This window comes from Nicotiana sylvestris, chromosome 3, assembly GCF_000393655.2.
Source record: "Nicotiana sylvestris chromosome 3, ASM39365v2, whole genome shotgun sequence".
Lineage (NCBI taxonomy): Eukaryota > Viridiplantae > Streptophyta > Magnoliopsida > Solanales > Solanaceae > Nicotiana > Nicotiana sylvestris.
Genome location: NC_091059.1, coordinates 183,460,665 through 183,485,431, shown reverse-complemented (window position 1 = coordinate 183,485,431; position 24,767 = coordinate 183,460,665). Strand labels below are relative to the sequence as shown.

At 39.5% G+C, this 24,767-nt stretch overlaps 2 protein-coding genes across 2 annotated transcripts; both read right to left on the bottom strand.

Annotated features, from left to right (window-relative positions):
- Positions 1–899: 899 nt before the first annotated feature.
- Positions 900–1,328, bottom strand: LOC138888458 (uncharacterized). Its single transcript, XM_070170324.1, has one exon. The coding sequence runs from the start codon at positions 1,326–1,328 to the stop codon at positions 900–902; it is 429 nt and encodes a 142-aa protein (XP_070026425.1).
- Positions 1,329–3,680: 2,352 nt separating this feature from the next.
- On the bottom strand, positions 3,681–4,456 carry LOC138888457 (uncharacterized). The gene is made up of 2 exons (XM_070170323.1): positions 4,331–4,456; positions 3,681–4,112 (listed from the first exon to the last, which is right to left on the bottom strand). Exons 1-2 carry the CDS (start codon positions 4,454–4,456, stop codon positions 3,681–3,683), a joined length of 558 nt encoding a protein of 185 aa, XP_070026424.1.
- Between the last annotated feature and the right edge of the window lie 20,311 nt (positions 4,457–24,767).

Below are 24,767 nucleotides of genomic sequence, written 5' to 3'. Positions count from 1 at the left end.
GAAAACAGTGTACTTGGCCATATGCGCGGCTAGTAGCATGGTCACTAGCGCGGTCATATCATGGTCGCGCTAGTGGTTGAGATGCTGAGGTAGAATGTTTGCCCATATGCGCGGCTTGTAGCGCGGGCGTGCTCCTGGGCTAAATTTTTTTCCACTTTTTCACCTGTTCTTTTCGCGTCCGATGGACTTATCACCTACCCAAGCTCACCCGCATTGGTTAGTACTTACCAATACAAAAATTAACAACTACTAACTATCATTGGGTTGACTCCCAACCAGCGCCTTAGTTAATGTCGTGGCACGACAGTTACAACAAATCAATGGGTTGCCTCCCATGCAGCGCCTGATTTAACGTCGCGACACGATGCAGATAAGTGTATTTAAGGCTCACTCGATCTCTGAGGTTCAGTCAGATGGATCATTGACACTTCCTTTTGTTCATCAATGCCCACATATGGTTTCAATCTCTGCCCATTGACTCTAAATGTATGAGAGTCTTTCTCTGAGGCAATCTCTATGGCACCTGAAGGGAATACTTCGACCACTCAAAATGGTCCAGACCATCGTGACTTGAGTTTACCCGGAAATAGTCTTAATCTTGAGTTATAAAGCAACACCATATCTCCGGGATTGAAATTTTGCTCGACAATGTTCTTTTCGTGCAACCTCTTTATTCTTTCCTTGTACAATCTCGTGCTCTCAAAAGCAAGAAATCGGAACTCGTCTAGCTCATGCAATTCTGTGACTCTATTTGTTCCTGCAACTTCCATGTCTAGATTTAGCTGTTTCATTGCCTACCAAGCTCTATGTTCTAGTTCCACTGGCAAGTGACAGGCCTTCCCGAACACCAACTTGTATGGTGACATACCAATTGGTGTTTTGAAAGTAGTTCTATAGGCTTAAAGTGCATCATCTAGATTTTTTGCCCAATCAGTTCTTGTGGCATTCATAGTCTTTGTTAGCACACTCTTTATCTCTCTATTAGACACTTCGACCTGTCCACTGGTCTGAGTATGATATGGTGTTGCCACCTTGTGGCACACATCGTATTTTGCTAGCAATTTCTCAAAGGCTCGATTGCAGAAGTGAGTGCCTCCGTCACTGATAATAGCTCTCGGGGTCCCAAAATGGGTGAATATATTCTTCTTCAAAAACCCCACCACCACTCTTGCATCATTGGTAGGGAGTGTTGTAGCTTCCACCCATTTGGACACGTAATCCACAACAACAAGTATGTACTTATTGCCAAAGGAGCTGGCGAAGGGGCCCATGAAGTCTATCCCCCAGACATCAAACACTTCAACCTCTTGAATTGGGTTCATGGGCATCTCATGGCAACGAGAAATGTTCCTAGTTCACTGACATTCATTACAGCCCTTCACCCATTGATGTGCATCCTTAAACACTATTGGCCAGTAAAACCCGACTTCTAGCACTTTGTTGCCATCCTAACTCCTTTAAAATGCCCGCCATACGCCGATGCGTGACATGCCTGCAATACAGAAGATTGTTCTATCTCGGGGACACACCTCCGGTTCATATTGTCAACACATATTCGAAATATATAAGGTTCATCCAAGTAATACATGCAACAGTCACGATAAAACTTTTTCTTTTGCACCGAGCAAAGGTCATAGGGAACTATATCGCTTGCCAGGTAATTTGCAAAGTCTGCATACCATGGCACTTTCTCAAATCTTGTAGCGAGTAGCTGCTCTTTTGGAAAGGTTTCCAGAATATCCTCTACCTCAACTGAGTTTTCATCTCCTTCAAGTCGTGATAGATGATTAGCGACTTGATTTTCTATGCCCTTACGGTCACGAATCTCCAAGTCGAACTCTTGTAGTAACAGTACCCAACAAAATAAGCGCGGTTTGGACTCCTTCTTCTCAATCAAGTACCTAAGAGCTACATGATCAGTGTATATAATTACCTTAGAGCCAATCAGGTATGATCTGAATTGTCGAATACAAACACCACAACCAACATCTCCTTTTTAGTCACAGTGTAGTTCAGTTGGGCTCCACTCAACGTTCTACTGGCATAGTAAATTGGGTGCATTAGCTTATCTTTCCAATGTCCCAGCACTGCCCCACTACATAGTCACTGGCGTCACACATGAGTTTGAATGGTTACTCCCAGTCGGGGGCAACAATGATGGGTGCTGTGACTAGCCTCTTTTTCAACTCCTTGAATGCTACCCTGTAATTATCAGAAAACATGAAAGGGTGATATTTTTATAACAACTTACAGAGAGGGTTGGCAATTTTTGAGAAGTCTTTTATGAATCTCTGGTAGAAACCGGCATGCCCGAGGAAGCTCCTGATTGCCTTGACTGATGTGGGGGGTGACAGCTTTGCTATCACGTCAACTTTAGCACAATCCACCTCGATTCCTTTGCTTGATACCCAGTATCCCAAGACTATGCCCTCTTGTACCATGAAATGACACTTTTCTGAATTAAGTACCGGGTTAGTCTCAATACATCTTTTCAACACTCGGGTCAGATTTGTAAGGCACTCATCGAATGAGTTTCTCACCACTGAGAAATCATCCATGAACACCTCCATTATGTCTTCGACCATGTCAGTGAATATGGCCATCATGCACCTTTGGAATGTGGCGGGTGCATTTTATAGGCCAAAGGGCATCCTTCGAAAAGCATAAATTCCATATGGACATGTGAAGGAGGTCTTCTCTTTGTCCTCTGGTGCAAAGATTTGGTTGTACCTTGAGTACCCATCAAGAAAACAGAAGTGGGACCTCTCTACCAGTCTGTCAAGCATCTGATCAATGAAGGGAAGTGGGAAGTGGTCTTTCCGGGTGGCCAGATTTAATTTCCTATAGTCCATACAAATTCTCCAGCATGTGATGGTTCTCATAGAGATCAGCTCATTGTTATCATTTTTTACCACCATCATATCACCCTTCTTAGGAACACATTGCACCGGGCTAACCCAGTTGCTGTCAGAGATAGGAAAAATGATTCCCGCATCCAACCATTTAATCACCTCTTTCTTCACCACTTCCTTCATGTTGGGGTTCAACCTTCTTTGGTGCTCCCTGGAAGGTTTGTGCCCCTCTTCTAGCAGAATTTTATGCATACAATATGCCGGGTTGATCCGCTTAATGTCTGCCATGGTTCACCCAATGGCAGTTTTGCACTCCTTGAGTACCTGCAAAAGCTGCTATGCCTGTACATCTAATAAACCAGATGAGATAATAACAGGTAATGTGGAGTTAGGTCCTAGGAATGCATACCTGAGATGGGCGGGCAGTGGCTTCAACTCTAGCTTTGGTGGTTCTTCTATGGATGGCTTGGCTGGAGGAGTTTTTCTATTTTCTAAATGCAGGGGCTCGAATTCAAGTGTTCTATCCAAAAGCCCTCTGCCTTCTAAAGCTAGCACCCATTTTGCCAATTCTTCCCCATTCACCTCATCTAAATTAACAAGACATGCAACAAGAGGATCCTTAATAGTCAACATCTCATCATCTGCTTCCACGATTATATCCACGACATCAATAAGAGAACAATTGGCGAATTCACTTGGTCGTCTCATAGATTTCTGCACGTTGAATGTTATCTCCTCATAGTTCAACCTTATCTTGAGCTCCCCAGCTTCACAATCTATGAGAGCTCTACCTATGGGTAAGAACGGCCTTCCCAAAATTATGGAAATTTATTCATCCACTTTATAATCCAGAATCACAAAATCTACAGGGAACACAAATTTCCCTACCTGTATCAGCACGTCATCCAAGATACCAGAAGGTCTTTTCACAGTTCTGTTAGCTAGCTGCAATAACATAGATGTGGGTCTAGCTCTTCCAATCCCCAACCTCTTATAGATCGCCAGGGTCATAAGATTTATGCTAGCCCCCAAATCACAAAGTGCCTTGGCAAAGGCAAAGTTACCAATAGTGCAGGGAATTGTGAAACTCCCTGGATCAGACAACTTCTCAGCAACTGGTCTAGTCACCACAGCACTGTAGGTCTGAGTTAGAGTCATTGTGGCCAAATTTTGGAAATAGAATTTTCGGGACATCAAGGCCTTCATCATTTTTGTGTATCTAGGCATCTCCTTCAAAGCATCAATCAATGGAATATTTACCTGGATTTGTTTCAACATCTCCAAGAATTTCTTGTATTGTTCCTCTTTCTAGTATTTGGCTAGCCTCTGTGGGAATGGTGCTGGAGGTCTCTTCTTCCCAATGATTTGGTATTCTTTTTGTCAGACACCACCTCAACTACCGGTTCCTGGGCTGTCTCAGCTTCTTTCTCAGCCTCAATCTATGTGTTGGTTTCTTCTTGGGCAGGCTGTACTGTCACCTCTGTCAGTTTCGTTGAATCATCTAGCTCAATGGGTACTAGTACAAATGTCTCAGCCTGTTTGCTTTCTCGAGCCCTCTCTTCCTCCAAGTCTAAGTCTCTGCAATTACGTAGACTCACTGCCATCAGCTGCTTCGGGCCTTGATCTTTTGGATTTATCTGAGTGTCTGCAGGCAATGTCCCATGAGGACGATTATTCAAAGACATCGAAATTTGGCCCATCTGCACTTCAATATTCTTTATAGCTAACTCATGTGCATCTACCCTTTCATTCATTTTCGCATTTGACCCAATAACCTGCTGTATCATTGCCTTGAGTCTAGCAAACCCATCTTCTTGTCTCCCATCGTGTTGCTGCTGAGGAGGATGTTAACCCTGCTACTGATTTTGATTGTTGCATTCCTGTGGGCTTTGGTAGGGTGCCACATTATTGTGAGGTCGCATGCCTATCATATTTCCATTGTTGTGCTGTGGCTGGACTGGACTGTATGGCTAATTCTGTTGGCCTCAATTCTTACCACCTTGTCTCTGGCCCCCATAATTAGACATATAATTCATGTCCTTAAGGTAATGGTGATGATCACTTTCTGCATTCTATTGACCACCAATTGGCTGACTAATGCAAGATGTGCATAAGCCCCCATTGGTAGTACCTACAATGTGCACCTGCTGCTTCTGCCCTGACTCTTCCACCTTTTTGGTGAGTATACTCATTTGTGTCATTAAGGTGGCCATATTTTCTGCAAGAGTGTTGGACGGATCTAAGGGCACTGAGTGAACTACTGGAGTGATAGGCGCATTCCTGGTTGTCCACCCCAAATTCTGTGCCATATTGTCAAGCAGGCTCTGGCTTTCTCTCCATGTTTTGCTCAAGAATGCTCCACCAGCTGAAGCATCAACATTAGCCTTCACGCTATCTGTCAAACCCATGTAAAACCGCTGCCCCAACATCTGATCTGGAATACCGTGGTGCGAACATATAACCAACATCCCTTTGAATCGTTCCCATATTTCTTGCAGTGTCTCTATTGATTTCTGTTTGAAGCTCAAAATTTCATCAATTTGCTGAGCAGTCTTGTTTGGTGGAAGAAACTTATTCACAAATTTCTTGACTAACTCCTCCCAAGTCATGATGGAATAAATGTGGAGTGAGTTTAGCCAGGTCTGGGCAGCTCCTATCACTGAGAATGGAAACAACAACAACTTTATTGCTTCCTGAGTTACGTTGGGCTGCCTTTGAGTTTTATAGATTGACAGGAAATTCTTCAAGTGTTGGTGAGGATCTTCAATGTATGACCCTGAAAATAGTCCCTTGTTTTGCAACAAGTGCAGCATGTTGTTCGTGATTGGAAAGATTCGGCTTGTATCTATGAGACTAATATCGTTGTGGCCAAATTCTATGTTGTGGGTTGTGCCCAGTCATATAGAGCAGCCTCTGGCACAAGAGGTGCTACTGGCGCTACTGGCTCAGTTGGGTCTAACACGTTATCCCCCATGTCTAGTTCGAGTTGTTCAGCTGATTGTTGTTGTTTGTTTTTTCGGTTGGCCCGGTTCAAGGCCTTGAAAACTTTCTCAGGATCTGATAATGCTTCAAATACTTCACCAGTTCTCGATGAGTTTCTAGGCATGCACCTGTACAATCAAGTCAACAAACGTTAAAATTTCAATGTATAGATTGAAAATAAAGAAAACTGACTACACTAAGAATTTTTGTATTTCTTTCAACTGTAATTGATAACACCGTTAATTCCCTGGCAACGAAGCCAAAATCTGATCATGCCCAACTATGCCTTATAAACAGAACAAAGCGCTCGCTGCAAATATAATCCGAGTATTTAGCCCAGAGTCGAATCCACAGGGAATTATCCTACCAATTACTCTTGTTAGACTCACTAAATTCTTCATAATCAACTTCTCAGATATTTTGAATAACAATTGGAGATGTTTTTACTAACTATAACTGAATAACATTAAGTAAACTAAAAGCTAACTATGATTGAGTTGTAAAAAATAAGAGAAGGATCTAAGGTTATGATTTCCCCTATTGATGGAATCCCTTCCTGTTATGTTTTGCATAGAATTGCCTACTCGTCTCTATCGATCATGAGCACTCTTACTATCGTAAATCTCTCCCGAATAATTACGACAATTTACTAGATGCACTCTCCCGAGTTATGCTAACTGACTTTTATTATGACTCACTTTAGATCGCACCCAAGGTTTCGTTATCCCTAATCCTACCTTTAAACCCTCAGCTATTGATTCCTCATATACTTTGGTAGTGGTATTGTTCAATAATTATCTAAATATGCACTCTCTCCCGAGTAATACATACTAAATAGGCACAACTAATTGAGGATTCTATTAATTAACTACAACAATAACGAAGTTGAACAAATAGAGATTAAACCGGGCAAACTATATTAACATAACACGAAGTTCATCCTTCAACAAGTTCCATCAAAACCCTAGACTAAATAATTAGCTACTCATAATCGTATTCATACTAACAACAGCAGAATTCATCATAAATGGTAAATACAAAAGGAAGAAAAGAAGAACTCGATGTCGAATTATCCTCCTTGCATTTTGCCTCTCCTTGCCTTCAACTAAGCTGTAAAAACCTTGATAATGTCTCTTTGGGCGAGCTGGACCTCTTATAGGTTAAGTGGAATTACCCCCAATCTTCCAAGTTTACCCCTGAAATTATATGCTCCGAATTGGACTAGCGCGGCCGTGCTCGTGCCCGTGCTAATGGCCGCGCATATATCATTGTATTCTGGCTCGAGTTTTTGGACTAGCACGGTTGTGCTAAAGGCGCGCTAAGTTGGGTCATCATTTTAGCTCTTCTTTTCTCTCTTCTTTCACACATACTCAGCTCCAAGGGGCTTCCCTTACTTTAATTTAGCTCCAAACACTGTCCTAAGTTCTCATAAGCACAACTCACTTCTGCAAAACATGAAAATCACAATTAGAGCCAATTTATCATCATTTAACTATCCTAGAACAATGAAGCATAGTCAAGTTGGGGCATAAACAGTCGCCAAATTACATGAATCTAGCCTATTATCAAGCAGCGAGAGAGTAACTTGGAGTTTGGTAGCAGACCTCGGTGGTAATAAATCAAAGCATGTGTTATGGTATAGTATGACCTACTAGATGCAGTAAAGTCATAAGGATAGATATTCGAAGCTATGAAACAAGATATAGGAATAGTCGCAAGTTCGACAAAGTACCAAGCGAAAGACTTCAATACACCTATATAGATGACTAGAGGTACAACTTGCCATAGTTCTGTATATGTTCCCAAAGTGAGGTATAGATATTGGCTAAAAGCTGGAGGAAAAAGGACAGAAGAGTCGCATAGGCGCACATACAAGGAAAAAGTCGTACAGGCTGTATGACAGAAGGTTGCAACAGTTACGAGATCAGAAGAGTTCCAACCACAGGTCGTGGTGTGAGAAAGAGGCCTAAATGAGGGAATTCCCTAGCCTTTGGATTTGTTTATGCAGTGGCCTAGAGGGAAAGGATAATATTAAGATATTCCTAAAAGCTATAAGTTATAAAACTGATAAGCGCATCAGTCAACATTCGAGGACGAATGTTCCAAAGGGGGGAATGATGTTACACCCCATGTTTTCGTACGTGAGAGTACGTCGTAAGTCAATTGATGTAAACTCTGAAATGAGATCATCTTTGAAAGAACATAAAGTAAGTTAATCATGTTAACTTGGAGGTTATAAATTAAGATCATGGACTGCAAGTACCAAGAGGGTTAGAAGGCTTAGAAGCTAAACCAATTGAAGAAAATAAGTTTCGTCGAATGTCGACAAGATAGGAATGTTATAACATGTACTTTTGGGGTGATATTAGGGTGCTTAACATGATAAAGAGGTTATTTTATGAGTTATTTTAGTCATATGATAGTTGTATATTACATTTTGAATTCAAGCGAGTTGTGGAATAAAAGTTGGCAAAGGTCATCACAAGTCACATTCATAAATATGCTGAATATTAGGTCAAATATAGCTGAGCATTTCTCTCAATGTACATGAAATTATAGGATGATCTACCTACAAAATTGAAGATCTATGAGTCTAGTTTCCAACGGAGTAAGCCATTTATTGATAAGACATTGGAATAGAGAGATATTCACATTTTTGCGAGATTGCACAGACTGATAGGTGACAAGTAGATGCCTCGCCTACTTGCCAAAAGGAGAGACCTCAATTAAAAGCTTCAAAGTCGACCAAAGAGCCCTTTTAAGGGCTGATTTCCTTCAGATATTACACTCATAATAGATCAAAAAAATCAGATGTACATCCCAGCAAAATCCTCCCAAAAATTCAACACAAAACCCTAAATAATTTTCTCTTCTTTTCAAGTTCTAGTTGTAGAAAAGCCTAAGGGTTGAAGAATCAAGATACGAGCTGAGATATTCACCAAATATGGTAAGTATACTGCCCTTTTTAATCCATTTTTTCTGCTGTTAAAGTTGATAAATTCATTCAATAATTGTAAGAACTCACGGGACAGTGATCGGAAGCCGTTGTTCAACTTGTAGTGTTTTGTGGGCTGTTTCATGTTGATGTTTGATTGCCTCTTTTGCTGCTATTTTTGTGGAATTTTGGAGGAGGACGGGTGTGGAAAAATACCACATAATAGTAGGGTGGTTGGCTGGTCGTCGTCGTTACATTTTTGGGTTGTTTGACACTACTATGGTTGCCGTTTTTTGTATGGAGTGATCGAGGTATGTTGGGTTATTTTGTGGTATTTTGTGATAGATATAAGGTTGGAAAATAATGTATATATGTTGTTATTATTGTGTTCTTGTGTTGTTGGTGTTATGTCGAATTAGGGGGAAGTAAAGATTATAGGGGAGATGCTGCCCGTTTTGTTACAAAATAAGCTTGTCATTCGTTGTGTGATAGTTGTACCTTCCATAACTTGATGATAGTATTGTTATCATTATTGTATATTAATGTGCAACAAGGCGAGTTTAACGTGGTTATTGGACATATTGTGATAAGGTATGTTAAGGCTAAACCTTTCTTTCATTTTGGCATGATCCAATAACTACATGTATTTGATAACTAGACATAAAGAGAAGTTCATATTCCTGAATTTATGTTTCCTAGTCTCATAAATTACAGCATTCTCCCTTATCGGAACTTCATATTCAGATTAGTTTTGTCTTTTGTTAGCCAAGAGAGAGGAGAGTATATATATATATATATATACATACATACAATATTACAGTATTTTCACCACCATCGAGCTATAATCGATGAGCAGGCCTCTATTAGGCAACCTTTGATCAGATGGTGAGTTATATACTGAGCCTATTATGGCCGAGTGCCTATGAGAGAGCCCTGAATGGCCGAGATATAGAACTACGGCAAAGCAGTTACATATACCAAGCCTTATAAGGCCGGACAACTATTTTACTTACTATATTGAGAGAGTTAATTCAGTATCATCAGGTAAACATATCTTCATATTATCTTTGACTCCCAGTTACTTTCAGTTATTATATTATTAGTTCAGTTTCAGCTTTCAGTTATTACGTTTCCTTACATACTCAGTACATTATTTCGTACTGAGGTCTCTTTTGCCGGGGATGTTGTATTTCATGTCTGCAGGTCCTCATTGACAGTTGGACAGACCCTCCCAGCAGACAGAGTCAAATATCAGCTTGGTTGGTAAGCTCCACTTCCTCGGAGTTACCAAGTCTAGAACTTGGAGTCCATTTTATATATACAGGTTTGATGGATAGATCGAGGCCTTGTCCCGACCATGGTATAGTTCAGTTATCTCTAGAGGCTTATAGACGAGTCCTATATATTTTTATATCAGTCGATGTTCATTGTGGCTTAATTGGTCGACACAGTTATATATATTAGCTTTTGGATATGTTGATGTGACGACTCGGCCAGTCCTCTCATGAGTTACCGCTTCATTTCCCCCATTTCTACTTCTTATTGCTTTGTTTATTGGTTCTATGTGTGATCGGTTGGTTGGCTCGGGTTCGAAAAGGTTTTGGTAAGGTTTGAGACACTTAGTCTCTTTTGAGGAAGCTTAAGTTGGAAAAGTCAACCGGATGTTGACTTATGTGTTAAAGGGATCAGATGTGAGTTTTGATGGTTCGAATAGCTTTGGGAGGTGATTTGAGACTTTAAAGTGTGATCAGAACGCATTTTGGAGGTTCGGAGTGGATTTAGGTTTGAATTGGCGAAAATGGTATTTTGGCATTTTCTAGTTGATAGGTGAGATTTTGATATAGGGGTCGGAATGGAATTTTGGGAGTTGCAGAAGCTCCGTTGTGTCATTTGGGTTGTGTGTACAAAATTTCAGGTCATTCGGACGTGGTTTGGTAGACTTTTTGATCAAAAGCATAATTTGGAAGATTTTGGAACCTTAAGCTTGAATTCGATGTGATTTGGTTGATTCAATGATGTTTGAGGTGTTTTTAAGGTTGGTAAAAGTTTGGGTAGTGATATATGATGTTTTTGTGCTTTTGGTTGAGGTCCCGGGGGGCCTCGGGGTGATTTCGGATGGTTGACGGAGGATAGGAATTTGGAAATGGCAGCTGAAGTGCTGGAACTGCTATCATAACCGCATCTGCGGTTGGGAGGCCGCAGGTGCGACCCACGCAGATGCGGAAAAGAGACACAGAAGCGGAAGAGGCCAAGGAGATCTAGAGCCGCAGAATCGGCTAGGTAGGCGCACCTACGGTAGCACAAGTGCGGGAATTTCTTCGCAGATGCAACGCTTGGGATTTAAGTGGTGACCGCAGAAGTGGTGCTCGAACCGTAGAAGCGGTTGTGCAGGAGCGAGATCTGGACCGCAGGTGCGAAAAGCCTGGGCCAGAAGGTATAAATTATTTCCTTCGCGAATTTTTGGGTTATTCCACCATTTCTAAGTCGGTTTTGGAGCTTTTGGGGAGATTTTGAAGAGGGAATTCAAGGGAGCTTCGTTGAGGTAAGATTGTTGAACCTAAAACTCGTCTCTATGGTACTATTTCATGGATTAGAGCTGTAACTATGGAAATCAAGGGTTAAAAATTGGGAAACTAGGGCTTGGTATTGGAGACCTTGACTTGAGGATTTGAGGGGCCATTTGCGGTCAGATTTTGGGACTTTTGATATGTATGAACTCGTGGGGAGATAAGGAATCTATTGATGTAAATTTTATTGAATTACGAGATGTGGGTCCGAGGGTCGAGTTTCGGTTAATTTCTGGATTTATGTTGTAAATTGATTATTTTCGCATGGGCTTCATTCCCTTAGCATATTTTGACATCGTGATTCTGATTTTGGATAGATTTAATGCGAGTTGAAGCCGATTCAAGGGGAAAAGGCGTCGCGGGCTAGAGTTTGGATCGGATTGAGGTGAGTAATGATTGAAAATGTTGTCCTCAGGGTATGAAACCCCGAATTTCACATCGTTGTGCTACATTGAGGTGACGCACATGCTAGATGATGAGGGTAGGGTCGTGCACCGTTGGGGATTGTGACTTAGTCCGTCCCGAATGACTGTTTTACTGCGTATTTGATTGAATATTGTTTGCTATCATCATGTTTTGGGCTGAATGCCATATGTGGGCCTCGTGCCAACTATTTGGACAAATATGGGACTTTTACTGCTATTTCCTCACTATTTAGATTTTATATCTTTACTCAGTCATGCTATATATTTCCTCACTATTTATACTGTTTTCATTACTCAGCCATGTTTACTCTGTTTTAATACTTTAAATGATATTTTGGGCGGAGCATCATATTTTTACTGTGCCCGAGTGGCTTTTAGAGATTTCTGACTAAGTAAGGCCGAGGGACTGTGTTGTGAGGATACTTTTGGGTCGGACTGCACGCCACAACAGTGATACACTGATTTATGATTATGAGGTCGAGGGACTGAGATTGTACGCCAAAAGGTGGCTTGTTGATATGAGGTCGAGAGCCTATTGATTATGCCACGAGATGGCTTGATATTGCATTTGGGCCGTAAAGGGCCCCTCCCGGAGTCTGCACACCCCCAATGAGCACGGGTACCCATTGTGATATGAGATATAGCCCGAGGGGCTGGTGTTGTTCCATGTGTTACCCGATGGGCTGATTCTGTTGGTATTGTACCCGAGGGGCGGTTCTTTATGTGTTTATCTTTTTTAGCTGCTTGTCATTTACTTGTTTAACTATTAAAAAGGTATTTTAAAGAAGCTTAAACTGAACTAAGGTGACTTTATATGTTTTCATTGTTTCATTGCTTTTACTGGTTTTATACTGCTTCTTTATAGCATGTTGATATGCCTTTACGTGATTTTTTATCGCTCAGTCTTCATTTATTATTATTACTCACTGAGTTGGAGTACTCACTTTACTCCCTTCACCCCGTGTGTAGATTCAGGTGCTTCAGGTCCCGCTAGCGAGTGTTGATTTCTTCCAGCTCAAGCGGTTCGGAGATTTACTAGGTAGCTGCTCGGCGTTCGCAGCCCAGTGCTTCTCCCCTATCTTATTTTTCTCTTGTTTTAGTTCAATAATAAACTATGTAGACTCTTCCTATTTTAAATCGGTTAGTAGATGCTCATGACTGGTGACACCCCGATGTCGGGCTATGTCTATTCCGCAAATTGTATTATTTACCTTTACTTTGGGATTATTATTTTGTTAAAGACTTAATTGTGTCATTTAATTGCTTAAGAATGAATCGGATGTTGTGCCGGCTGGCCTTGTCTTCACGAGAGGCGCCATCACAACCAGGTCTAGGTTTAGGGTTGTGACAAGTTGGTATCAGAGCCTAGGTTACACAGGTTGTACACAGCGAAATCAGAGGACTTGATTTCTCGCTATCAAGTCATTTCGAAAGAACGCCTCGAGACCCCGAGGATAGGAAGCCACGATCGAGTTCCCTACCTCGGAGCTCATCGAGGCCCAACTCAGAGAAGATGGAAATCGAAGCCAGAACAAAAGGGGATGCTCCCAAGGCACGCAGCTAAGACTGACAAAGCCGACCCATCCAGGGCCTATGCCGAAGCGTCGTGTCTAGCCGTCCCATCTCCATATTTAACAATTAATGCATGTTGTACTATAGCCGAGTTCCCCTCCTATATAAAGGGAACGCACACTACCTTGTAAGAGGCTAATGTTGCTCCATTTCTCCACAAGTGCAATAATATCTCTCTTTCTCTTCTTTCTAACTTGCTCGTTCTCGCTGGCCCGAGGCCACTTTAATATTTATCGCTATCTTACTTGTTCTTCATTTTATTGCTTGGCATTGGGTATAACAAGCCTTATTTAATCATATCTTAACTATTATTCCATTCTTGACTGCCCCCGATAGCTCGAGCTCAACCCTGATGTCGAGCCCAAGGCCCCCCATCGATCAGTCCTATATCCGGGAAGCAGGCCCCTCGGTTTGATTACTACCTCGCTTTAGCTTGCATTTCATCATTAAACTTCATATTCTAAGCATCAACTGCTCTAAACAACTAGCTCGAGAATAGATCACGTCTTTTTAGAATCTCATTTACAAATTTAATTGTTGTTACCATTTTCACGGTAAACAGTTTGGCGCACACCGTGGGTCTAAAAATAATAGTGATTATTTTCTTGCTGGTTCTCTTGCACAAATGCACGTTATCTTTCACACTTTTTCTTGTCCAAAGATCTCTTGATTTTAGGTCAAAATGTCTAGCTCGGTAAACAGAGTTGAGAACAACCACCTCGAAAATCACGGCGAAAATGGTGTGGCTGTTCCAGTGGTCGGCGCGACGCCGTAGAACCCCGATAATGCATCTGGACCGACTTCAGCGGACCCGGATTTGCAAGGCGCATTGCAGGTCGACGAAGTCTCGCAAACTGATGGGAGCATACAGCATATCGACCAATAGGAAGCCCAACAAACCCCGACTTGGAAACACAGGAAGTTAGTCTTCACGATATTTTTTAAATGTTGCAGGCACAACAGTTGGCTATCGCTCAGTTGCAAAGACATCCGAAGACTCCCAGCACAGTAGCGCCGGAAACAGCTCCCCCCGCCGAATGAGTATTGTAGACATGTGATTTTTGACCCTCCCCAAGATTTTTTATATTTTAGCATGTAAATATTTAATTTAGGCCTAATATCCTTATTTCAACTAATTTTAACTCTTTTACTTATTTTATAACAAGAAAATGAAAATATCAAAAATTTAGTTTCATTAATGTTTTGTAGTCATTTTTAATCTTGAAAAATACCAAAAATAGTTTTGTTTTAACGGTCAGTCTTATTTTAATAGTTATTTTACTTAAGTAGGATTAATTAATAAATAAGATCGTATTTTTAGTCTCATTCGCGGGGAAAGAATAAAATTTGGGCTCGAACGACCCATTTTAAAGCCTAAATTTAGGATCTAGCCATAATTCCCAAGACCATAATTTCTATGCTCATACCCCTTAACCTAAAAAAACCTATAAAAACCTAGACCTAGACACTTTACAATCAGCAGAAATAAAAGAATACAAAAAAGAGAAGGGACCAAAAGCTGCGGCTAATTTTCGTCGAAAAGACCCAAACGACCCCATCAGTTCCTCTTTGTTCCCTTTCCCAAAGCAAAAACACTGAAGAAAATAAGAGACTCCCACCATTATGCACTTTCTTCGATGAACAAAATCAAAAAATGCTTAAAGAGCTAAGAAAGCAATTAGCTGCAATACACTTTGTGAAAATCAGCGAAAATACAAAACAACAAAAGCCTAGACCTAAGAGAAAACAGGCGCCATTCTTGACACAAATTAGACCCCACCAAAGAAGATATACACACACAAAGCAATGAAAAGGGACAAAAATTGAATGGGATTAGGAACTACAAATAACAGAATGGACACTACCTAACTGAAAAGCACACACGAACAGAAAAGGGAAATGAAGGAGACAGGAAAAATGAAAATAGAGGATTAGAGGATACAGACGAAATCAGAGATATTTGGACAGAAAAATCGAGAAAATTTTCCTCCTTGTCCATTCTGTTTTGTTTCTTTTTCCGAAGGTGAGTTTTAATTGAGGTCGCGTTCGTGTTTTGAGCTTTCTAGTGTCGATTCGAGGTTTTGGATTTTTAATTACGGTATTTCGGTTCAAGGATTGTTGCTTTGTTAGCCCGATTGATTTGCAATTTTCAGCTTTGTTCATCAATAAAAGGTCAATCTCTCAATTTTCACTCTTATTTTATTGTGTTATGATAGCTTGGTGCGTGTGTTGGTTGACTTGTGATTCTACGTTGTTGAATAGTATGTCTTAGTGTTCATTTGAATTGTTTTAATTAGTTTTATTTCGATTGTGATGTATGTAGTCTTGGTTCTTGAATAATTACTTTTAATTAGGTAGATGGAAAAATTAGAGTTTCTTTCTTGGCAAGGAATAAGAATAGGCCATGGGTGGTGCTAAGTCAAAAGAATGTATAACTCTGAAGCCTTACAATAATCTCAAAATTTAGGAAGAATAATGAACACCGTAACCCGCTTTAGGCGCGTAATTAAATCACCGTGACTATGGGTATGGTTCCCGCAGCATAGTCATGATACCTAATTCCCAGTCTGGGGGTACATTTCATGTGATCCGGTTCTAATTTCCAACAAGGTTAAATAGAACGTGTCGTGACTCACTGGTGCGTTTCATGTGGCGTGGCTTGCGATGTGTTTTAAATAACCTTGAAACAATCCCTTAAATAAATAAAAGCGGTTTTAAAGTTAAAATGCACATAGGTTTAAAGTGTTTTAAAATCAGATAATTAGGGCAATAATAATAGTTGAGAGACCGTGCTAGAACCACAGAACTCGGTAATGCCTAACACCTTCTCTCGGTTAATAGAATTCGTTACCCGGATTTCTATGTTCGCGGACTATAAAACAGAGTCAATCTTTCCTCGATTCGGAATTTGAACGGTGACTTGGGACACCATAAATTATCCCAAGTGGCGATTCTGAACAATAAATAAATAAATTCCATTTCGATTGTCACTTAAATTGGAAAAAACTCCCTATATCCCTTCCGGGGGTAGTAAAAAGGAAGTGTGACAACTCTGGCGACTCTGCTGGGGATGGTAACTTAAAATCTTCGGTTCAGGATTCAAGAATTTGAGCTTGGAATAATTGTTATATTTGGCTTTATTTATTATCTGAATTTTTATATGTTTGAACCTAATATGCTAAATGCCGCTCTTTTACCGCTTTGATATTGCTGAACTGTATATAAATTGTTACGAAACTCTCCTCTCTCTGAGTCTTCTAAATCATCTGGGAAGTGTGCACTTCGTGTGACTTCTCTTCTGTTAGAGTCATATCCCAATTTTAGAACGAGGTTCGGACAAGTTGCAAAGTTAGTGAAGCTTCTGTATTCCCGGTAAGCTGCCCCCTTTGGCTCGAGTTGTCCGCTCGGGTAAGCCAGGTCTAGAACACAACCCCAGGTTTTAAACCTAGAAAAACATAACCTCATGTTGGATCCCTAGTAGGAACGTTTGTTTGCATCACGTGCATTTAAATTTGGGGACTCAACACAAGGGTTGGGTCCGTCTAGGACAGGTGTACCCCAAAAAATAAAAGACCATCCTGATGCATCCTAATGTGCTACATGTTGCAATCTTCAAGGGTAAACGGGTCATTTGGCAGACCAATAATAGTTGAGAGCAAATGAAAAAAAAAGGAAAAAAATGAGAAAGAAAAGAGGATGAAGTGTGAAAATAAAGCAAGTAAGACCCAGTTATGATTTTCTTTCACATTTTTTTTAAGAAAAAGACAAAAAAAAACATGAAAAATCCAAAAAGATTTTACAATTTCCCATAATTTCCCAAAAACAAAAATCAAAAAAGAGGAAAAAGAAAATTCAAAAAGAGTTTACATGTTTCATCATTTTTTCAAAGCAAAAGACAAAAATTATTTTTTTTCTCTGAATTAGTTGTTGTTTTTATTTCTCGCCCGTATCCAATCTGTCCGAACTACGCATACCTGATTCTCGTCTTTCGGGGCGTGATACGTAGGCAACCCTCATAGGGTCCGGTCTTCCTAGTGAGTTTAGGTTCTTGGCTTCGTGGGGTCTTAGCCAAATCTTGCATTTTTAGCTACATAAGTTAATTTTAGAAAAATAGTCACAACCATGTCTTGCATGTATCTAGTAGGGAATGTTATTGTCTCACATAGTGTTGGTTTGAGTTTTTTCATACAGGTGTGGATCTACTTACCGGAGTTTGAGCATGACAGACACCTCAGGACCATCCAGTCAGGATCGCTTATTCAGGAGTTGCTTAAGAAGATTTTTATTTTTATTTTTTATGCTTTGAGTCTGCTTTTCTTTTTATGTCGTCTTTTACCTTCTAGTTTTGTACAGTAATGTCAAGATTTTTATTATTGGACTTTCTATTTTATATTGAAAAAGTTTGTTATAACTCAAAAATCCAAAAAAAAAAAGAGATTTTGCATTTTATATTTCCGTTAGAAGTTTTCTTTAGAATACTAATTCTAGAAATGAAAAAAAATTCCTTTGAGGTGGTTTTCCTTAGGAAATTAATATCTAGAGCTCCAAATAAAATAAAAATTACTTTTATATTTCCTTTAGTATACTAAGACTAAAAATTCAAAAAAAAGGAGGAATTTTCTTTTAGTATCTCTTTTAAAGTTTTCTTTAAGATATTGATTCCAAAAATTCAAAAAGATTTTCTTTTGAGGTTCTTCTTTGGGAAATTGATGAAAAATGACTTAAAAAAAATTTCTTTTATTTTTACTATAACTCTAGAGCATTGTACATAGAAGAAAAAAAAACAACATACTTTTTCTTTTGTTTATCTTTAAAATTTCTTCCTTAGGTAATCAAAACTATAATCCAAAAATATTTTTTTGTTCATTTCTCATTTCGAAATCTTTCTTTAGGCATATCTAATGAAAATTCAAAATATTTTCTTTGGTTTATTCTTTAGATTTTCTTCCTAAAAAAACAGTCAAAAAATATTTTTCTCTACTAGGATTTTTCTTTAATAGAGCATTTGTTTCAAAAGGAAAAAAAGAAAATAAATATGCCTGTTAAGCTTGAGTTTAGAATATGTTATAGAACATTAAGTCTAGAAAATTCAAAAAAAATGAGATTTGTTTCTTTTATTTCCCTTTTCTCGTCAGAGTAGTCATTAATGTAAAAAAAAAAGAAGAGAACGTTAGTTTGTTTACTTTATTTTCGATCTCCCCGAACTACGCAAAGATCTGATTCATGCGGCGTCATGATACGTAGGCAACCTACATAGGGTTCGATCGAATCATTTTTTTTATTAAAAGAAAAAGGAAAAAAGAAGGAAACGGAGAAAAGAAAAAAAGAGATGAAATTATGGGATGTGAGAAATGAGAGGAAAGAAAAGAGATAATTAGAAAAAAAAGGAAGGAAAATGAGCAAGCAAGTGCTAGAAAAGAAACGAAAAGAGGAGATTGAAATGAACAAAATCGGGATGATGCCAAGTGACCTTGTGACCCTCGAAGTCATCCTAGAACCGTTAATTGTTGCTAGGTGCATTGCGCGCAATGTGATATTTTTAGCTGTTAAATGCCCTAATGCTAACATGATGACCCTATTTTATTCCTTTTGTTATCTTCATTGAGCAGAAGAGTGGTTGGTTTGTGGTTTTTAAGTAACTCATCCATACAACACAAGGTCAAAGAGCAAGGTAGCCATGGCTAGCAAAGACTTGGACACAAGGGTTATTGATCCATCTAAGAGAATTGTTGAATCAGAATCTGAGTTGAAAGAAGAGGTCTTAAGGTTGAAAGGACAGATGGCCGAAATATACCAAGCCTGGATTAGTGGGCGTCCTCTACCATCAGTTCCCACTAAGTACACCGAAAGCCTTGTCACCATTCTGCCACTGTCACAAGTCCAGGATATCTCCCCACAACCTTTTCACACTCCACCCCCCAGAACCACCTCATATCCCGTTCCTTTGACCACTCATGTTCTTGTAGCTCATCCACCTGCTACCTTTCCTCGATCCTCTAGCGAGACTATGTTCAAAATCCTCGATGACCAACACTGTGCTCCAGAACCAACTTTCAAGCTCTCTGATCCATACTCTCACACTCTTCACTTTGAGCCTCCTGGTGAAACTGAAAAGCCTGCTAAGACGGTGGAGCAAGATGAGATATCTAGGAAGGTGAAAATCTTAGAGCAGTCTTTAAGAAACATACAAGGGATAGGGAGCCAGATGAACGTGTCTTACAAAAACTTGTGCTTGTTTCCTGACGGCCAGTTGTCTGCTGGGTTTAAGATGCCAAGGTTTGATTTGTATGATGGGCGAGGAGATCTAGTAGCCCATCCGAGGGGTTATTGCAGTGAAATGAGAAGTGTTGGCAAGAAAGATGAGCTGCTGATGGTGTCAAACCTCCTTTTTTACCTACACCCGCGGAAGAGGGATGTAAATAACAGAATTTTTTCCAATTTAAGTGACAATCAAAATGGGATTATTTTTGTATTAAATTCAGAGTAGCCACTTGGGATAATTTATGGCATCCCAAGTCACCGGTTCAAATCCCGAATCGAGGAAAGGATTGACTCTGTTTTACAGTCCGCGAACACAGAAATTCGGGTAAGGAATTCTGTTAACCCAGGAGAAGGTGTTAGGAATTCCCGAGTTCCGTGGTTCTAGCACGGTCGCTCAACCATTATATTCAGCTAATTATTTGATTTTAAACAATTATGAACCTATGTGCAAATTTTAACTTTAAACTGCTTTTAATTATTTTTAGGAAGATTTAACGTTATCTAAAACATGTCTTTGAACCACGCCACATGAAATGCACCTGCAGTCCGAGACATATTTTATTTAATGTTGTGAGATTTGGATTTGGGTCACATGAAATGCGCACCCGAATTTAGGAAGATAATGTTATTAAATAACGCGCCTAAATCAACTACGCGTTTTTAACTTTGCAAGGGCCATGAAAATTCGCTAAATGGCACGCCCCGATTTCTATATGTTCCGGTAACGTTGTTATATAAAAAATGAAAACAAAAAATTCCGCGTATAATGGAAATGGGCAAAGCCAGGACCTCTAATGAACTAGGCCAAACAAAGTTGATTCTCGTATGGCCAAATTTCCCTTTTAATATCAAAATTAATTCCTAAACCCGTTAGCCCATTTGAGTTCAAATCTCAATCTAAATATTAACATCCTTGGCCAGTAACTCATACAGCGCATTACCGGACAAACACTCGTCAAACACAATACCAAAATCCATGATAGATGACAGCTGACATGCATACGTTCAATTAAAACAAAAATTCTTGCCTATTTGGTGATTGCAAAGTAAGTCAGACACAAGGACATGAGCTCTTAACGGTAAATTGACACCTTCAGCATATGAATTGAAGATGCACTCTTTAAAATTGTGAGAAAAATAGTTGTAACTAAACTTAGAAGTTGTACACAAACAGGTGGTCTTTCCAATGCAAACGTGATAGATCAACTATCTTGAATGAACACAAGCTTTTCAATCTTACCAATCTCGAAACAACAATCAATTGGCATCAACTAGGAGCATTAAAATTGATTTAATACCACAAACTTCTGATTTTAAAAGACCAAGCACCAAAAGTTTACTTAGCTCTCTACTTTTATCATGTCAACTTGATATAACACTATACATCGATATTAAAACCATGCTGAATTCAAATTCAACTTCCAACTAGTTTTAAAACACAAATCTGAACATTGGCTTCACCAATGGTCAAATTGCCAAAGCAGAAAAGGTCTTCAGTATAAACTAAGCAATGGTCTACACCCAAAGTATTAAATCCTGTCATAAGGCCCTAACAGATCCCTTTCCCAGCATTCATTCCAAATTCATTAAAAGAAAACTAAATAGATAGAGTCCACAATCCATTTATCAATACAAATGTATAATACTACTACAGGTCACTCTCACACACACCATTTCAAAAGAAGAGGCCTTAATTAACATCTATAGTTCAAAGTCTATTCACAGGATATAGAATAGTAAAAAAAAACAGGGGGAATCAGCTTCGAATGTATTCCTCATTTAACAGAACTTCACTCATGTTACATGTTCAACAATCGTTCCTCAATTGTAAGCTAAGAAGGTACCTGGAAATTGGAAAGAAAACAGAGGTGAACAACCAACAAATAAGCAGCAAGGATCAGTGGCAAAACAGTCAGCAAATCAACTCCAATCTCAGAAATGATGTAAAGCAGCTCCAAATAACAAATTTCGACCAATCAACAGCCCAGCACTACTTTAAACCAGATTTCTGACGACCAAGCTTAATCCATTTCTCATTCAGGTGAGTAAAAATGGTTTTAGAAGTTCAAAAGAAATCAAAAATCACTGAAGAAATATCAATAAAACAGTAGAAGTCCAGCCGTTTATATTTTTCTGACTTTTATCCCTTGAAATCTCTCAAAATCAAGTCATTTCAGCCCTCAGATAAGTCAGAATTCGATTTAGGAGTGGGAAATCTAAGAAATCACCAAGGAAACTCAATGAAACAGTAATTTTGCAATTGTTTTTATTTTTCAGAATTTTTTTATCTCTTAAGCCCCCTCCTTTCAATGCAAGAAAGCATGCCTTTATAGGTCAGGAAGTAGGGCAACTTTCAAATTTTAATATTCACCCCCTTAGTCCCTTTCCAATTCTCATCTTTGCTGCTTAATCCCTAAACTTCTGACTTGCTGGCCAAGTAAGGCCTTTTTCAGCTTCTAGGAAGCTTCCTAGACAGTTATCAAAAGATTCCCTACTCCCAATTTTCCAAACTACCCCTTAAACAACTACCATTTACCATTTAAACCAACTGGGTCAAGTTGACCCAAATTTACTTAGTGGGTCTCGGCTTGTAATCTCTAGGCCAGACCTTTTCTTTTGAGCCCAGCTTGACTCGAGGTCTCACAGAGGAATTCAAAGAAAAGAGGAAGAAGAAGATGGAACAGAAACAACAGGTTTTCGACACAAAGCTTTAAAAGCCCAAATATCAAGGGCAAACCAATTTAAACTAAAATTCAGGCTCAGAAACACTAATTAACTCAAAGTGGGAAAACATGCAAAAAGTTCAAAGTATCAGAAGATCAGAGAAGGAAAGAAAAAATCAAAATTCACACACAAGAAACAGAAACAGACAATAAAGGAGCTCATATAAAAAAAAATCAAACTCAGAAATTAAAGACATCACACATAAAAATAGCCTAGACCGTAAGAAATGCAGAAGAATTTCGAATCTTCAGAATCTCGGCTCAATCGGAGATTAATCATGTATTTTTTTTTAACAAAACGCACGAATAAAGTCTGACCAAACCTGAACTCTTCACAAAGGTCTTGAGTGGGAGGAATTAGAGTTTTAGGGTTACACTTTGCTCTAAGATTCGAGAAGCTCAAGGGACATTCGAGGGAAAATATTTGTGGATTCATCCTGAGGGAGGCATTGGGGTTTTGGGGTATCAATTTGGGAGTGATTGGGGCCGGCGCCGTCACCTGAGAGGTTGAGGAGTTGAAGCGGCGGGCGTTAGGGTTCATGGAGACGAGGGAGTTGAAGTGAAGTGTTCGGACGAGGTTGTTTGAGGGGCTTTCGGACAGTTTTATTTAAGATAGGGTAGGGTTTTTGGGCCATTGGATGAATGGGGGGGAAGGGCTTGGATTGATTTGAGTTATAGGAACTCGGGACGACGTCGTTTGGGTTTTAAATGGGGTTTGAACGGGTCTTGGCTGGTTTGGGCCTGGGTTAAATGGGTATTGGAGGGAAATTATTTGGGCATTGACAAAGTGGCCCAAAATCAACAACCTTTTTTTTATTCTCTTTCTTTTTCTTTTCAATTTCAATTTTTTTCTTCCCTCTTTTTTTTCAAATTAATTAAAAAACCAAATTAACTCTTAAAAACAAAATAATTCACCAAATTAAACTAATTACTCAACATAATATTTACAGCAATTAATTGATTCCAAATTAAAAGAGAGCTACAAAATTCAATGCAAAAATGAGTCATTTTTGTGATTTTTTCTATTTTTGTCAAACAAATTAATTTACTAATTAATCTAAAAATGTAAAATTGAGTCCTACATGCAAATGCAATGCATTTTTTGTATTTTCATGAATTAAACAAAATTAAACACGCATGGACAAATGCAAGCAATTAACAAGAAGCTACAAAAATCTACGAAATTGCAAATAATGGGAAAATTATTTTGTTTTGAATTTGTGGGAGTAATTCATATAGGGCAAAAATCACGTGCTCACAGCTGCCCCTCTTTGCCCGGAAACACGAAGATTTTTCGTGCAAAGATAAAGTGAGCGGACACGAGTGATTTTTGCCCGTTTGAATACTCTGTGGGAAGCATTTTTGAAAGATTTGACCGCACCCTGCTTCCGAGGTTGCCTACATATCCTTGACTATAAAGGAATCAAGTCAGTGTAGTTTGGGAAGTTTTGGTAGCTGGGACTATCATGAAGTTGTGATTTCACTGTTGCTGCAGCTACTACCACTACTTACTGAACCCCTTAACTGAACCCCTTATTACACCACGACAAAATAAAAGAAGCTAGCCTAAACTATGATCTATGAATTACTAAATCCTATCTATATCTTCAAACTTGCTCTTGTGGTTCTTGTTGCCTTGTTGACTTGTATTCTCCCGGTGGAATCCCCTTGTTGCCGCCTTGAATTGTAATTTGAGATGTTTCCCTTTATCTAGGTGGACGCCTGATTGCTGAGACTTGAATGTATTCCCATGTTCTCCAGGCGGGCGCCTGATTGCTGAACTTGAAATGTATTCCCTTGTTCTCCAGGTGGGCGCCTGATTGCTGAACTTGAAATGTATTCCCTTGTTCTCCAGGTGGGCGCCTGATTGCTGAACTTGAAAAATGTATTCCCTTGTTTTCCAGGTGGGCGCCTGATTGCTGAACTTGAAAAATGTATTCCCTTGTTCTCCAGGTGGGAGCCTGATTACAAAAACTTAAAAAAATGTATTCCCTTGTTCTCCAGGTGGACGCCTGATTGCTGCACTTAAAATGTATTCCCTTGTTCTCCAGGTGGGCACATGATTACTGAAACTTAAAAAAATGTATTCCCTTATTCTCCAGGTGGGCGTCTGATTGCCAAAACTTGAAAATGTATTCCCTTGTTCTTCAGGTGGGCGCCAAATTGCTGAACTTGAAACGTATTCCATTGTTCTTCAGGTGGGCGCCTGATTGCTGAACTTGAAACGTATTCCCTTATTCTTCAGGTGGGCTCCTGATTACTGAACTTGAAATGTATTCCCTTGTTCTCCAGGTGGGCGCCTAATTTCCACAAAATAGACAAAAACAAAGAAAACTTCTGCCCCAGTTTGGTGCTGGGCGCATCTGTGAGCGTTAATTGAATCATGTTACCAGAAAATCTCAAAAAATTTTAAAAGCTAGATCCCATTATCCAGAAGGGTCCTGAAAACT

Bases quoted from the DNA above. Each gene is read 5' to 3' on its own strand.
- LOC138888458 (XM_070170324.1), bottom strand. From the start codon at position 1,328: ATGCCCATGAACCCAATTCAAGAGGTTGAAGTGTTTGATGTCTGGGGG.
- LOC138888457 (XM_070170323.1), bottom strand. From the start codon at position 4,456: ATGGCAGTGAGTCTACGTAATTGCAGAGACTTAGACTTGGAGGAAGAG. The intron at 4,113-4,330 runs GTGACAGTACAG...AAACAAATCCAG, and splicing joins ATTCAACGAAACTGACAGAG to GTAAATATTCCATTGATTGA.